A 17,267-nucleotide genomic window follows, 5' to 3' on the forward strand; every position below is an offset into this window, starting at 1 on the left:
GGAAATGCAAATCAAAACAACTTTGAGATACCATCTTACACCTGTCAGAATGGCTAAAATCAAAAACACCAATGATAGGCTATGTTGGAGAGGATGTGGAGTTAGGGGAACACTCATCCACTGCTGGTGGGAATGCAAACTTGTGCAATCACTTTGGAAATAAGTGTGGTGGTTTCTTAGTAAATTGGAAATCAACCTACTTGAGGATCCCGCAATATCACTCTTGGGAATATACCCAAGAGATGCCTGCCCAATCACACTACAAAAGCATTTGTTCAATTATTTTCATAGCAGCATTATTTGTAATAGCCAGAACCTGGAAACAACCTAGATGCCCCTCAATGGAAGAATGGATAAAGAAAGTGTGGAATATATACACATTAGAGTACTACTCAGTGATAATAAAACAATGACATCTTGAATTTTGTGTGCAAATGGATGGAAATTGAAAAGACTATCTTGAGTGAGACAACCTAGACCCAAAAAGATGGACATGGTATGTACTCACTCATTAGTGGACTCTAGCCATAAACAAAGGACACTAAGCCTATAGTTCGCAAGCCTAGAGAAGCCAAATAACAAGATGTACCCAATGAAAAACATATATAGAGCCTCCTGGAAATTGGAAGCAAACAAGATTGCCAGGCAAAAGTTGGGAGCATGGGGTTGGGGGTAGGAGTGGGGGTAGAGTTAGGGGAAGGGGAGAGGGGGAGATGGAAGGGAGAAGGGAAAGACTGGGGAGAGCTTGGGTGAGTGAGAGGGTGGAGATGGAGGAGGGCGGATATAGGAGCAGGGAAGAAGATAGCTACATTAAGGGAGCCATTGTAGGGTTGGCAAGAGACTTGGCTCTAGAGGGGATCCCAGGTGTCCATGGGGATGTCCCCAGCTAGGTCCTTGGGCAGCAGAGGAGAGGGTGCCAGAACTGTTCTTGCCCCACTATCACACTGAAGATTATCTAGAATATCACCATAGAATCTTCGTCTGGCGTTGGATGGAGATAGAGACAGAGACCGTCATCAGAGCAAGAGACTGAGCTCGCAAGGTCCAGTTGAAGAGCAGAAGGAGGGAGAAGATGACCAAGGAAGTCAGGACCGCGAGGGTTTGGTCCACCCACTGAGGCAGAGTGCCTGTTCTAATGAGAGCTCACCAAATCCATTGCTGGTGGGAGTCTAAACTGGTACAGCTGTTTTGAAAATCAGTATAGCAATTATTCAGAAAATTAGGAAACAACCTTCCTCAAGACCCAGCAATACCACTTTTGGGTATATACCCAAAGGATGTTCAATCATTCCACAAGGATATGTACTCAACTATGTTCACAGAGCATTATTTGTAATAGCCAAAAACTGGAAACAACCTAAATTCCCCTTGACCAAGGAATGGATAAAGAAAATGTGGTACATTTACACAGTGAAATACTACACAACGGAAACAAAAAACATCTTGAAATTTGCAGGCAAATGGATGGATCTAGAATACATCATATTGAGTGGGGTAACCAAGACCCACAAAGATAAATAAAATACGTACTCGCTCATAAGTGGCTTTTAGACATAAATCAAAGAAAAAAACAGCCTACTATTCAGAATCCCAGAGAACCTAGACAACACAAATTTTTTTTCATTTATTTTCCATAAAGTTCAACAATAGCCAAAACATGAAAGAAAAACAATCTACAAAACTATTTTTATATATGACTCAACAATGTTTTATTTTCTTTAGACTTAGAAGTTGAGTTAGAACATTACAGTAAAAGTTAAAAGTAGACTTCCTTAATAACTTCTCTTCTGGGGATACAAAGCATTACAGCTATCCACAAAAATTTCCAACTAATCTTCCATTACATCCATACAGCCAAGAGTATAAGGTTTCACTATGTACCAAACATATGTTTTTAAATCTCTTTTGCTTGGGTTTTATTTTTTTTATGTAAGGATGGTCCAACCTCGCAAACCCTTTGTTGAAGGGTCTAGTCCCATATTATATTACAAATTATATGGAAATTAATAATACCTTCTCTAGGAATGTTTTTGTAATTTTATTTAATTGTTTTGACATTTCTCTCTTGAAAATATATAGATATAGGTGATATATAGATATATATGTTTGTATGTGTGTTGTATACATATCCTGATGAGAAACCATAGAGTCCCAAACAAGTTATTAAGCCTGAAATATTATGAGTGTCTGTAACAAAGTATATATTAACACATGAATAGATTTAATTTATATAATAATGTTTTACAGTAATATATATATATATAAATTGTTAATATTTTGCTTTTATTGTTGCAATTATAGTTTTTACTATGGCTTGCCACCTTTTCTCTTCATCCATACCATCTGATGGTCCTAGCAATCAACAGATAGAGAACTTGATTGCCTGAAGTGAAGTAAAGAAGATAAGAATGCAAAAAAATGAAGAGCTAGTATTAAGGACAAACACTAAAGCTAGGAGGGGTCTAAGATTCATCTGCTAGAATTCTGAGAAATAAACTGTTTTGAGGAGGTTAAAGCCATGGAGAGATTATGGTAGTCAGTGTTTCTCAGCTTGAGTTTCCTGACTTCGCTGGGGTCAAATGACCCTTTCAGATGGGTAGCAAATAAGATACTCTGAATATCAGTTATTATCATTACAATTCATAACAGTAACAAAGTAACAGTTATAAAGTAGCAAAGAATTTTATGGTTGTGGTCACCACAACATGAGAAATCAGGGTTGCAGCATTAGGAAGAATGAGAACCACTGCTCTAGGTAAATTATATAGGAAAAAAATCTTTATGTAACACTAACAGCAATAACAAAAACAAAAAGAATAAGGAAGAAGAGGAAAAGGAGGCAAAAAACTGAGAAAGGAGAAGAAAGGTGGACAGAGAGAAACAGTAAATACAGCAAACAATTTTTAGTACCATGAAGAAGCAATCCTAACATTAATGATCACATATTAGGTATAATTTATAAGATATCTTTTTAGCATTAACATCTTAATTTACAGATAAATCTAACAGTAAGCTCTGAGACACATTTATGTCAAAGGTCACACAACTAGTAACTGTCATATGGAATTTAAACACGGGCAGCCTAACTCCAGAACATACATTCTAAATCTCTATGCCGAATAATTTAGAGTCATGATTTATGTGATGTTTCCATATACTAAACTACTTTTATGTGTCCAGTATTATACCTAAATTAAAATTAAATAACAGGCAAAACAATAATATAATTCCAAATAAAATGAGCATAAACACATTTTAGCAAAATTTCACTTAATGACGCTAATATGCCATTTAAGACTATGTAAAAATAATCTTTGAGACTATATACTTTTTTGTTTATTCTTATTTAATAATTCGGTTCTGAAAAGTACAGTGATAGAAAATGAATTAAGTAAAAACTTTCAATGAAATACATCCATGTTTAAGAGTCCCTCTGCTACTTTTACTTGCTCTCGCTCTCTCTCTCTCTCTCTCTCTCTCTCTCTCTCTCTATATATATATATATATATATATATATATATATATATATATATATGATCATGGTAATGATAAAATTATTGAGTAAACATATATAGTGCACACAAAAATAAGAAGTAAAACAAAAATCCATTATTTATAGTTTTTACATTACATCAAAAAAGTAAAATAATTTTTTGTCCAGGATTAACTGAAATCTTGCATGCGATAATACCATTACATACTCTCTTCTCTCGATCTCTCTCTCCCCTCTCTCCCCCTACACAGACAAGAGAGGGAGGGAAGGAGGGAGAGAGAGGGAAAGAGAGGGAGAAAGAGAGGAAGAGGGAGAGAGAGTGGGAGAGAGAGAGGGAGAGAGAAAGAGAGAGAGAGAGAGAGAGAGAGAGAGAGAGAGAGAGAGAGAGAGAGAGAGAGAGAGAATGCTTAATCAGTATGGGAAAGAAGAGAGACAGGAATATACCTAACCGCCAAGACATCTAAAATCCCAAGACCAAAAAAAATGAGGTGCTAGAACTTTTAAGGAAACAGTATTAACTAATATTCATGCAACATGAACCAATTAGCCATCCAAATGTTTCCCATCTGGATATCTGACATACTAAAAAGATCCCATTTGACTCACATTTTTTCCACATTAAAAACAGCTGTTAATAGCAAAGACTCTTAAACATCGTATTAACTATATTTTCACCATGAAGTTGCAAAGCATATTATATCCATATCATTATAATTAAGTCCTTAATATTATAAAATTTATTTTGTTTACTTTATGCCAATAATTTTTTTATTGCTGTTACCATTGCTTTCTTACCTGATCTTCTCTTGACATAGCTTGCTCTTCAATTTTACCCTAAACACGTGAGGAGGGGGAAACAAGACAACTTATTAAGGAAACAAACCGCAAAATAAATAGAATTTTAAAAAGAGTTTACAATAAAGAAAACATAAAATGTGGCTATCTGAACATTTTAGTACTATTTTTATTTTACAAACATATATATGCATATATATTAATATTATCAGCCTATGCAATTATCTACATCTCTGAAACAATATTCATATTCAATTAATATTTTTAAACATTAAGAATATTTACATTCAGAGAAACAATGTAAAATATTCTTAATTGACAAAATTTCCAGCCCCAGCTTTTGACATATTTTCTGTTTAAGGTTACTGCTCCTGCTCCTGCAATGCTATGTATATGTGTTTACTTCCCACTCCCATACCCAGATAAAATTCACCTGAATCTGGAGACGTGAACCCCTGGTAATCTTATCTCTCAGAAAATAAAACCATTATGATTGTGTTCCTGGTCCAAATCTAAGAAAACTATTTAGCAGTAACAGGAAGCTTTGGGAGACTGATCATGTCATCTTATAGTTAGCAACTAGTAGTGAAAGACGGGAATGGTAGGCATAGTCAGGCACATGTCTTGCTATTAATAGAATGACATTTCCAGCAGCTGTCCAAATAGTTCAAGTCCCCCATCACAACTGTAACTTACCTCAGAGTCTATAAAATTAACCAGCCATCAATTCTGGAATTTAAATAGCTATGAATATTTGAACAAATTTTTACTCTATAGGCTATGTGAGTGGTAAATTACCTAGTAAGATAATAATAATTTTCTTTGTTCTCAATACAGTCTTCTACCTAGAACCAGATATTTATTCAAATATTTGATCAGATATTAGTTTTTGCTATCATATATATTTGATCTTTAAATTAGACCTTAATTTCTATTAATAGGATTTGAAAAATTAGATGTAGAATAAAGGCCAAAATAAAGGTTAATTTAGATTTCAAGGTTGTACAATGATTTCAGATTTTTTCTTGTAGAATGTTAAATAATAGAAGAATAGAAAAAATAAAAATTAATCATAGGGTAAAGACATAATTACATATGGAAAGAAATATGATCAAGGCATATAATATGCATATATGAAAATGTTATATTGAAGTTCATCACATATGTATAACTATTATATACTAATTTTAAGAGGAAAAGAATGAACAGAATAAAACTAAGTTGCTTTATGAGAGAAGGTTTAAATATTTAAAAGCAAAGAGTTTAAATCACTTTCAATACAATAACAAAGAATAATAAAAGATAAATAAAATGACATAATGAAAAGATGATTAAAAAGCAAAATGGGTAATGTTTTATAACATGAAATTAGTCATGAGTACAGTATCAAAGAAGGCATAGTAAGACTATGTATGCTTTACATTCATAAGTAATTTTATCAAATTCATTTTCAAATGTAGGTTTTTCTTCCCACTACACTTAAAGAACTGTTTGTTCATTATAATGCTTGTTTTTCAAATTTTTTTCATTCATTAACATATTGCTATGCGATACCCAGTAAATAAATAACATTTGAGTTGTTTTTTTCAATTAAATTCCTTTGAAGCTCTTGAAATATACCTCTTGTACTGGGAAAGTCAAAAGAACAAATGATATTAAATGAAAACTAAGCATATGCTAGGAAAGGTTTACAGTTCTGATATGAAAAATACTTTTAACTGTGTCTTTGATAACTTTCAAAGCTAAGTTCAATGGTGGAAAATTTACTTGAATGAAGTTGAATCTTGAGACCAAGTCAGTTACTAATCTTTCCTTCCACTTGCTGAGCAGTAAACCATCTGCTTTGTCATCATCTAAATCACATTCCATTCTTCTAACATAGTTAAAATTTATAACCATTTGTCATAGTATCCTGGGACTTTGGCAACAGAATATGTTTTAAAGAATAGTGTGCAGTAATCTCCACATTTCACAGTGTTGAGTTGGGGAAGAAAAGACGCAAGAACTTAAAATACTCCTTCCCTGACTAATTTAACTGGAATTTTTTACTGTGCTTTATTAAATAAATCTACTATGACTATAAAGAAAGAAAGTTTTTCATCTTTTTACCTAACAACTCAAGATGAGAAATACAATAAAATAAAATTTTGATGTCTAATGTTTTACTGAAAACTTCCAAATTTATGAAACAGCATACAAAATAGCCAAAACTGGATAATAGTGGCATGGCAGAAGCAACAAATTATTTTATTTTTATGTTTTTCAAAAATTCTTAGAAATATAATAATCTACACAAAATAATAGCCATTCCAGAAAATGAAACTTCACTCCTCCTCTGAGATTAGACCTTTTCACAGAACCATATTTCTACTTACAATGATATTATTTCACTATTGTCTGTAATTATTTTCACAGGAATTAAAATTTAATTACATAACATGTACTTTTCATTAGCTGAATGGTATAACTGCAATGAAAACCCATTAATTCACATCCAAATCAATTTACTATGTTCACACTGTCAAATGCATGTGTACCCATCAACATAAACTGAGATTATTTTGCTTGTTTTGATATTGTTCTTGCTTAAGGGTGTCCCTTGCAATTAACTTATGCAGAAAATTCAGTAATAAAAATTACAAATTCAATAAAAAGAGGTGCCCTATTTTATCCTTCAATGTCAAAACCACTGTGTATTTCCTGATGTCTTCAGACTAAATAGTGAAAAGTAACTCTACATCACTATGTGTCAGAAAATGTTCCTTTATCTTTTTAGAAATAAATTGATTTCTGAATAGTATCTAAAAGCTCTACTAATGTTATTAATAATGAATTTTACTACTTAAAAATTATAATTATGTGGATGTGTGGATGTGAATGCAGATATGTACATGTGAGTGCAGGTACCCTTAGAGGTCACAACACATCTGATCTCCCTGAAACTAGAATTATAGATAGTTGTGAGCTGCCTGAGGTGGGAACTAGGAATAAAACTCAGGTCCTCTGCAAGAGCAGTACCTGCTCCTAACGGCTTACTCATCACTCCAGCCCTACTGTCACTTTCTTAACAAAAGAATGAAACATATGAAAATGAAAAGTCAATAATTCCTATCTCTTCTTTAGCTAACTTAAATATGCAAATATTCGTGCTGAGTTGATTTTAAAGTTCAAATGTGATAATAGTTACAGTCTATAAATTATCTGTTTTATAGGATGCAAGTAATACAAGTAAATCATGTTTTTTTAATTCTTAGCCCTGCCATAATATTACACTTTAATGTGAACTACCTCTGAATTCACTCATCATAATTTGTGATACAAAGTTTTGCCTGTTATATTTGATCTTACCCAAAATGCCCTTCTTCATAAATATATCTATTTCAGTTCTATATACCCCTCCATGTCAGATAGCCTCTAGCCCCTTCTTATCCATTCTCCCTTCACCCCTACTTATCTTTTTGGTTTCTTATTTTAGTTCATTCAAGAGAGTTCTCAACCAAAAGATAATAATTATTAACCCCTCTTCATTTATTCACTAAGCAATCATAAGAAAGGTAATTAACTGTCATTATTATAAAATGTACATGATAATATTCATCTCTGATATTTCTTTTTAATAACTCAGAGTAATGAAATATCTGACTATACTATGGGATACAACTTTATATCTCATTCCCTACTACATAAATCCAAGCAGTATTACTAATATTACCTCAAAATTTGTAACTCATACTTTTTGATATTATCCATTAATTTCATTTTGTTGGGAGAAAGCTTATTTACCCACTTAAGGTATGCATTTTCATATACTATTATGATAAACAGCAAGATCTTATCCCTAAACCTGATCTTCCAACCTTCAAAAACAGAAAAATCATATCTTAGTTCTATAAAATTTTAAGGATGGTTACTTAAAATCATATTTTCCTATCAGTATTATATCTTCATTTTATCTTCTGAAAATGCATATTTAATATGTAAATATATTTGTTATACCTACTTATTTTCCATTTGACACTAAAGAAACTCTAATGAATTTTTATCTCTTAAACATATGTCTAATAGTGCAGTCGCGTTTCATAATTGCTGATAGATGGTCTCATTTTTTAGGTTTCATCCTTCCTTGGTTGTACAAAAATAATTTCCCACTGAAAACAAATCTCTGAGGTCTGGAGAGATGTTGTTTAGTTTGCTTTCTTTTGTTATGTCAAAATACCATGAGCAAAACCAACTTGGAAATGAAAAGGGTTTGTTTTCCAAATCATAATTCATCATCTGTGGAATCCAAGGCAGGAATCTGAAACAAGGAACTGAATCAGAAACCATGGTTGAATGGTACTTACTGGCTTGTACCCTATGGCATGTTCAAATTGATTTCTTAATACAACTCAGGTCCACCTATCCAGGGATGAAACTATCCACAGTGGATTATTATTATCAATTATTAATCAATAAAGCTTCCCACAGGCTTGCCTACAGGTCAATCTGAAGGAGGTGTTTTGTTTTTTGAGGTCCCTCTTCTTGGATAACACTAGCTATGTCAAGTTTCCAGAAACAAAACAAATTAAGAGCTTGCTGCTGTTTCAGAGGACATGACTTCAGTTACAAGCATCCATATCGGGCATCTCACAACCTACTGTAACTCCAAATCCCAGGACTCCAAAGTCTTCTGGATCCCATGGGCTCCTGCTTATATGTGCTCTACTCACACAGATAGATGTGCATACACATGTTTAAAATAATATAAAAGTGAATTCCTAAGCAATCCACTTGCTATTAAAACTTATGCTATTATCTCTCTCTTTTTTTTCTTTTCCTAGTACGTATTCTCCTGAGAATTGTCTTCTAATAGGTTACCACTGTTTCATCCTGAGAACCCCATATGTCTAGACACAGTGGTGAAGCTTGGACTGTGCGGCTCCTGTAAGTAGGACCAGGATGCATAACCTAGTTTGTTTGAGCCCATTACCTGTGGTGGGATGGCATTCTCACCCTTAATGCAAGAGGGAGAGACTTGGTCCTGCCCCAACCTAAAGTGCCAGACTCTCTGGACTCCCTATTGGAGTACCTTACCCATTGGGAAGAGTGGATGGAATGGTGAGCTAGGAGCGAGATTGAGGGAAGGTGGAAAAATGGTGGATAGAAGAACTGTGGATGGGATGCAAAATGAAACTAAAAAAAATTTAGCTGGGTAGTGGTGGTGCAAGCGTTTAATTCCATCACTTACTCAGGAGGCAGAAGCAGGAGGATCTCTGTGAGTCTGAGGCCAGCCTAATCTATAAGAACTAGTTCTAGGACAGGCTCCAAAGGTACAGAGAGTAACCCTGTCTCAAAAGATAGAAATTAAATAAATTAAAAGTAATAAAATAAAATATAATATGGTATTTGGTTCATTTTCAGAATTTGAGTCAGAAGTAGTCTTACCACAAGTCCATGCTCTATCAAGCAATATAAAAACTCATTTTTCTATGACTTGTAAGGACATGTGTACCTTTATAGTTTGATTGTTCAACACATTATTAAAGACAATTTTTCAGGTTACCTTAAAGGACTTCATTTTTCACAGATTATAGAGCCAGAGGGTTTTATTCTCTGGTTCTTATAATTTATTTATTTTCTTGGGTTTTTTGAGACTAGATCTCACATATCCCAGGCTGGTCTTAAACTTGCTATGCAGAAATGGCTGACCTCTCCCTCCCCAATCTCTTACCCTAGACTCACAATTGTGAGAATATGAGTGTGTGTGACCATAGCAAACATTTTAAAAATCTTTTAAAACACTGAAGTATTTCTTCCTTGTGTGGTAATAAAGCAATAGGACAATGTAAATGAAAATATTTTGTCAGAGAAAAATTAATTAATAATGCTACTAAGCAATGATAAAATTTTATTTCAATGAGAGTACTTTTAAGTTCAATAAAATATGGCCTACACTATTGGACAATACAATGCAATTTTACTAAGACAAACCCCTGACAAGATAATAAAAAACAGGAATTAAACATTTAGAAATCATGAAATTATTAATGTTCAGGATCCTGAACAGTTCAATAAAGTTGACTGAAGAATAAATTTATGTATTGCAATAATGTCTTTTGTCCTTTAATCAAACATAAATACAACTCTGAGGGGGAACTAATCACTAAGTTCAATTAGAGGTGAGGAACCACAGAATTTCATTACTAGGATACATTAGATAATTATTAGTTGCATTAGAAAAACTAATACTTTTAATATTTGTCAAGAGAAAAATTTTAAATGGTATTTAAATAAGAACTTATAGTGCCAATACAATGAATAGCCTCCACTATAAACTTTACATGAAGAAAGAAAGTAGTGTTAATGGAACTTTGTATAATGTATAATGAAGACCTTAATAACTGGATAAATTATTTCATTGAGACTGAATACAAGGTTGTACATGATATTTTCTCATGAGTAGTTACTGTTGAATATCTACCTAAATGAGGTACAACATGTAATTAATTTAACCATACTAGTGAATTCATATATATTAACTAGAATATAGAGAATTTTTTGTTTGCATGTTTGTTTATTTTTATTGTTTTCTTTCTTTTTCTTTTTTCCTTTTTTTAATTTTTATTATTATTATTAAAAATTTCCACCTCCTCCCCTCCTCCCATTTCCCTCCCCCATCCCCCCACTTCCCCTACCCCTCCCTCTCCAGTCCAAAGAGCAGTCAGGGTTCCCTGTCCTGTGGGAAGTCCAAGGTCCTCCCCCCGCCCTCCAGGTCTAGGAAGGTGAGCATCCAAACAGACTAGGCTCCCACAAAGCCAGTACATGCAGTAGGATCAAAACCCAATGCCAATGTCCTTGGCTTCTCAGTCAGCACTTATTGTCTGCCACGTGGGGCACTGAACTGAACAGAGAATTCTCAATATAAGAAGTTCAAATGGCCAAAAGACACTTAAGGTCATGCTCAACCTCCTTAGAGATCAGGGAAATGCAAATCAAAACAACTTTGAGATACCATTTTACACCTGTCAGAATGGCTAAAATCAAAAACACCAATGATAGCCTTTGCTGGAGAGGATGTGGAGTAAGAGAACACTCATCCACTGCTGGTGGGAATACAAACTTGTGCAACCACTTTGGAAATCAGTGTGGCGGTTTCTCAGGAAATTCGGGATCAACCTATCCCAGGATCCAGCAATACCACTCTTGGGAATATACTCTAGAGAATTTTTTGAAAACATATTTAAGAAGGATAAAATTTATCCAGAAGTGATGGCATATTCAAATCTATTCAGAATTTAATCTATTAGAATTAAAGTATTTTTAAACCTATTCAATGAAAACTTGGGGACTCATTTAAATTACTCTAATAAAGAAAGTTCCTCAATAAATACTTGCTGATATATAAATATATTTTACCATGAATAAAGTTCTCTATTAATAAAGTGTCCAGTTTTTATGTTTTCAAGCAGTACTAAGTGTACCATTATACACTATTTTTTAAGATTCAGGTTGGTTGTCTAATAGTCATTTTAATTCTAGGTGAGAAGGCAGCTAACTAGAGCAACATGGCAACTTTGCAATTTGAACAGAGGTGGGAACACCACCAAAGAAGGGTGGAAAGAATCTAAGAGCCAGGGGACGTAGAGAAATGTTGTAAAAGGTTGGCTTATAGATATGAAATGACTGATACACAGTATATTCACAGCAGCAATGGTTACCTGCACAAGACATCCACAGTATTAACAGATGAGCATAGAGGGGAGAGGAGTTTTGGATGCCATATTCCCAATTAAGAAGCTAATGACACTCAATGGATGCAGAGGAATAGAGAGACGCTTTTCTTTGGGAGAATGGGGCCATTGATTAGTTGGTCATGCTATAGTGGATAACTGAACAGACACATGTGTATGTCCAGAAGTAACTCGAAATTAATGGGTTATAAATTAAAAGGCAAGAAGTTGGGAGGAGAAGAAAGATTTTGGGGAAAAGAGTGGGTGGAATTAAAGGGATGGAGCATGAGATTAATGTGATCAAGATGCATTGTGTATATGAATGGAATTATTAAAAAAAACTTAAGAAAGCAACAATTACTTCACACAGAAACATAATGAAAATACAGGAAACAAACTGTCACCAGAGCACTTAAACACAACTGTCAGAGTCCATGGAAATCAAACATTGAATCCGGAAAGATACAAAATAGGGATTTCTTTTAAACCATGCAGCAGACATCAACGTGTATTCTTGCTTCAAACTCACCTCTTTCTTTTTTAAGTAGAAAGACTAGCAATACAGACATATACCCTTAACTTACCTTTTGACGAATACGAGCAACTGCTTTTAGCAGTATATCTTGATGGTCAGTGCGGACTATTCCAAGTTCATTCAGTTGTTTCCTGGTGATGTTTAATAACTTCTCACCATTGATTTCTGCACTTTCAAAAATTTCTCCATATAAAAGAAAACTATAATCCAATTCTGTGAAAGGAAAGAGGTAGAGATGATAAGGAAACTTGCCCTTGTAAGGTATCTGTAAAATTCTACTAACAAAATAATTTACATTTTTGATTATAAAATGAATCATTTGCACTTTGCAATCGTAGAATCTAACTCTGGCAATTTTAGTTTGACAATATATTTAGGAGGGTGAAATTTTTGTAGGTACTTTCAGAAATACTTAAATACAAAACTTAATTTAAAAAAGAATTGTCAAATATGCAATTACAATCAAATTACCCATGAAGTCAGATTTTTAATCTCTTAAATAATGTATAAGACTTAACTGAAATGAGATAAAATGTATTTTCTGATTGAGACTCAACTGATACTTGGAATTATGAGCTATATATTTTGTAGTTAATTAACATTATTTACTTTTAGTTACACACTGTTTATATCACAAATATCATAAGGTAAATATAATTTAGCTGTTCAAATATCATAGAAAAATAAAATCTTAAGCCTTTAAAAAATAAAAAATATAGCTAACTAACAAAAATGAACTATCTCAGAAAGATGTATCTTAGACAAACTGTTTCATAATATAGTGAAAAATCCTAAAATTTCTTACATAAGCAATTAGTGAAGTGCTGCTGTCATATCTTAGATCTATATAAGTAGAAGCAATATGATGATATATAAATAGAACATTATGTAAAAAATTATAGAGACAATAACCTAAGAGGACAAAACATGAGGAGTTGCTGAACTGAGTGTATAAAAATAGAAGATATGTAAATTCTACAATTAGACATTTTTATCCATATAATATAATTATAATGTAAAATATCAAAATTAACTTATAATTTATTTGAAATTTAAATTGAACTTTGCTTGAAATTACTATGACCAATATTCTGGGAAGTAATAATACAGCATGATTGATACAGATTTTATTTATTTTCTTCTTTTAAAATTATTAGGCCAGGCTAATTTTTTCATTCATATCTTTAAGTGATTTACTATCTGATTGGAAAATATAAATAAGATTTTATGAAATATATTTAAACTTCTTTTCAATCTTGTTAAGTAGTTTTCAAGCATGTATTTTTTGTACTTATATGCTAATTAAAATTATGTTTGCAATCTTAACTATTGTAGGAAGACGTCTTAAAAAATTCTATTTTATTCTATTTCATTTTTACTTCAATATGTATTTTAAATATATATGAATATATTTCTTTTATTTTGAAGTTTTATAATTTTATTACTGCATATAAGGATATCCTTTCTCTAGATTAGTCACAAATTAGTAATGATTGTCTCTGTACTTCAAATATAAATAGTGAAGCTACCTATCAAAAGTCAACGTTCCTAAATATGGACATTCAGATGTCCATTTCCCCTTCTTTATGTTTGGTATAAAAAATTTTTGTTCAGCTGGGCAGTGGTGGTACACGCCTTTAACCCCAGCACTCAGGAGGCAGAGACAGGCAGATCTCTGTGAGTTCAAGACCAGCCTGGTCTACAAGAGCTAGTTCCAGGACAGGCTCCAAAGCTACAGAGAAACCCTGTCTCAAAAAAAAATTTCCTTGTTCAATAATACAAAAAAAAAACAGAAAAATAACAATTATTATTCAGATAGGAAAATGTAACATTTCTAATGTTGAAGGTCGCTGATCTCAGCATATTTATATTTTTTTCATTAAGTATAAAATATTTTACAGATGAGTAAATATTTGAACTGCAGATATAGTAAAATTTAATTTTTCCACATGATAGAATTGTTTGCCTTTCCTTTTACAAACTACTGTACTGAAATTTACTATTAAAGTGTGAGATAAAGCATTTGAACTTAGAACAGGATCAACAAATGTATTAATACATAACCTGTAATCTGGATCACTTAATTTTGAACAACGCAATTACATTCTGTTTTGGTCTTCTTTTGTGTATGAAATCTTTTGAGCCATTAAATACTGTATTTTTGATTAACATATTTCTAGCTATTTCTATTTCTTTAAGGAAGAATGAAAACTGAATAAATGAAGCATAGTTTTGAATAATAAAATCTATCTCAAATATCCAAGGAGACATTTCACATGAAGAAAAACGTTTAAATTTCCAGTCAATCAAAATACCACTTCAAAGCAACAACATTCATTAAAGGCAGAAAGATCACACACAGTATCCGGCATGCAAGGTTCCAGATTATAAAACCATCTGTATTTTGATATACTTTCTCACAGCCAAATTTGCAATTCTTAAATTACTATCAAAAATTTATAATCAAATATAATGCTATCATTGTAAACATGTATGTTTTCAATATGATTCCCATGGTACACACAGTTACACCTACTTGGAATTTCCACTTATATCCTATGTCACATTTTCCCAAGACCTTTCTATAAATAGTATTTATTCACAGGTTACATGATCAGTATAATATTTTAAAGATTATTCTTTTAATATATGTGTGTATGTATACATACATACCTATAGGTCCCTGTGGGTCCCTGTAGAAGCACGAAGGGGATGTTAGATCCCCTGAAGCTGGAGTTATAGGAGATTGTGTGTCACTTATTGTAAATGCTGGGAAGAGAACTCCAGTCCTCTATGTCTTTTACAAGAGAAGCAGGTATTCTTTACTGTCAACATATCTTTCTACTCTGGTATCATATTTAAATGTTTTCTTATGTATCACTGTGCACATGTGTTTGTGCAAATTTTAATTCAACTTTCATAAATTCCCAAGTAATTTATGTATTACTATCACTTCCCTAAACCAGTAAATTGCCACCTGCAGAAAAGGAGCAGAAAGACTGTAAGAATGAAAGAATAAGAGCATCTACTATTAAATACTGTCTTCTAGATAATAAGAGTATAACAATGAACATGTTTTCTCTCTAAGCTACTCTTTTCTTTAGAAGACAGATCATAATGTGACTTTTTGTAAAGATTACTGAAAATTGATTTACTAATATATTTCTGGTATCTGTATAATATTATATATGATACCAACAGTTGCCCAAAATATTCTCTTTGTGAAAGCTGTTTTCTAGACTCTATTTTTTCTAAATGCTTTAATCAGAAATATGGGTGGTAAATACATGAATACTGTCCTTTTATATCTTATTCCTGTGTTAGATATCATTCAGTGAGCATAACACCTTTTAAGATGCAACCATAGAAGATTTCTGATAGACTAAATTTAAAGAAAGTTCTATTCTGCTTGTTACATTGTATGTACTTCTCTCACAAGAATTGCATTTCATATCAATGTCCATATACAACATCCCAATTAAGAAACTTTAGTTAGATTCATAAACATTTAAACAATGCCTTTGTGGAAAAAATGTACATTTCATAGGAACCAACTATACCCACATTCCCAAATATTGTTTATAAATGTGTGTTTACATTTCAAGGGTAATATGCTATAGAGATTTGTATTGATATGGATCTTGATTTATTGATACAAATTTAACGTCAATTTTGTTATATGTATATGTATTTCTGATCTTGATTAAGTTAATGCGATTGTGTAGCTCATATAAAATGTAATGTATAATTAAGAAATACAGGTTAATAGATAATCATATATAATAGTCAAACTTGATGGAGTTGAAAATTTATAATTACAGTTTTCCTTAGTTATGATAAAAGATAAAGTAGATATAAATATTGTAACTGTAATTCTTGTTTGATAAATCTTTGGTTATATGTAATTTTACTATGTTAAAGTTAAAGCCTTCTTTTTGTTTAAATAGAAAAGGGGAATGGTGTAGGAGGTTAATCTATCTATATGTTGTTTTCCTTGGTTAATGAATAAAGAAACTGCCTTGGTCTGATGATAGGGCAGAAATTAGGCAGGGGACAGAACTGGATGCTGGGAGAAAGAATGGCAGAGTCGGGGAGATACCATGGATCCACCACCAGAGTAAGATATGCTGCCAAAGCTTAGCTGGTAAGCCACTTCCACGTGGTGATACACAGATTAATAAAAATGGGTTAAACTAAGATGTAAGAGTTAGCCAATAAGAAGTTAGAGTTAATGGGACAAGTAGTGTTTTAACTGATACAGTTTCAGTGTGGTTATTTCAGGGCTAAGCTAGCTGGGCAGCTGGGACAAACAAGCGGCCCCTCCATGCAACACAACATCCCTCTTAAGAAACTTTAGTTAGATTCATAAACATTTAAATAATGCCTTTGTGGAAAAATTATACATTTCATAGGAACCAACTGTTAACATTGGTAGAAAAGTTAAATAAATGTGGTATAGGACAGGGAAATGGCTCAGTAGGTTGCAGCACTTGCTGTGAGACAAATGCTCGAACACCCATATAAACTCAGGGAATAGCTGTGCCTGTGTCTTTAAATCAAATGTTGTGAAGAAGATACAGGTGAATCCTGAAAGCTTACTGGCCAGCCACCTTAACTGAAATGGCAAGACTCTAGTAGACAGAAGAAGACACCTGCTATCTGCTATCTGCTTTAGGCCTGTGGATAGGCAAGCACAAGGACATGATTCTGTGTGTGTGTGTGTGTGTGTGTGTGT

At 32.8% G+C, this 17,267-nt stretch overlaps 1 protein-coding gene across 1 annotated transcript in view; it reads right to left on the reverse strand.

Moving 5' to 3' along the window:
- LOC101997307 overlaps positions 1 to 17,267 on the reverse strand; it is a 453,400-nt gene that overhangs the window by 359,247 nt on the left and 76,886 nt on the right. The window contains exons 4-5 of the mRNA XM_026789039.1: positions 12,582 to 12,745; positions 4,289 to 4,327 (exon numbers count right to left, since the gene is read on the reverse strand). Of these exons, the coding sequence (XP_026644840.1) occupies positions 4,289 to 4,327; positions 12,582 to 12,745 (203 nt within the window). The remainder of the gene's footprint in view (positions 1 to 4,288; positions 4,328 to 12,581; positions 12,746 to 17,267) is intronic.

The sequence above is a fragment of the Microtus ochrogaster genome, unplaced genomic scaffold (assembly GCF_000317375.1).
Source record: "Microtus ochrogaster isolate Prairie Vole_2 unplaced genomic scaffold, MicOch1.0 UNK13, whole genome shotgun sequence".
Lineage (NCBI taxonomy): Eukaryota > Metazoa > Chordata > Mammalia > Rodentia > Cricetidae > Microtus > Microtus ochrogaster.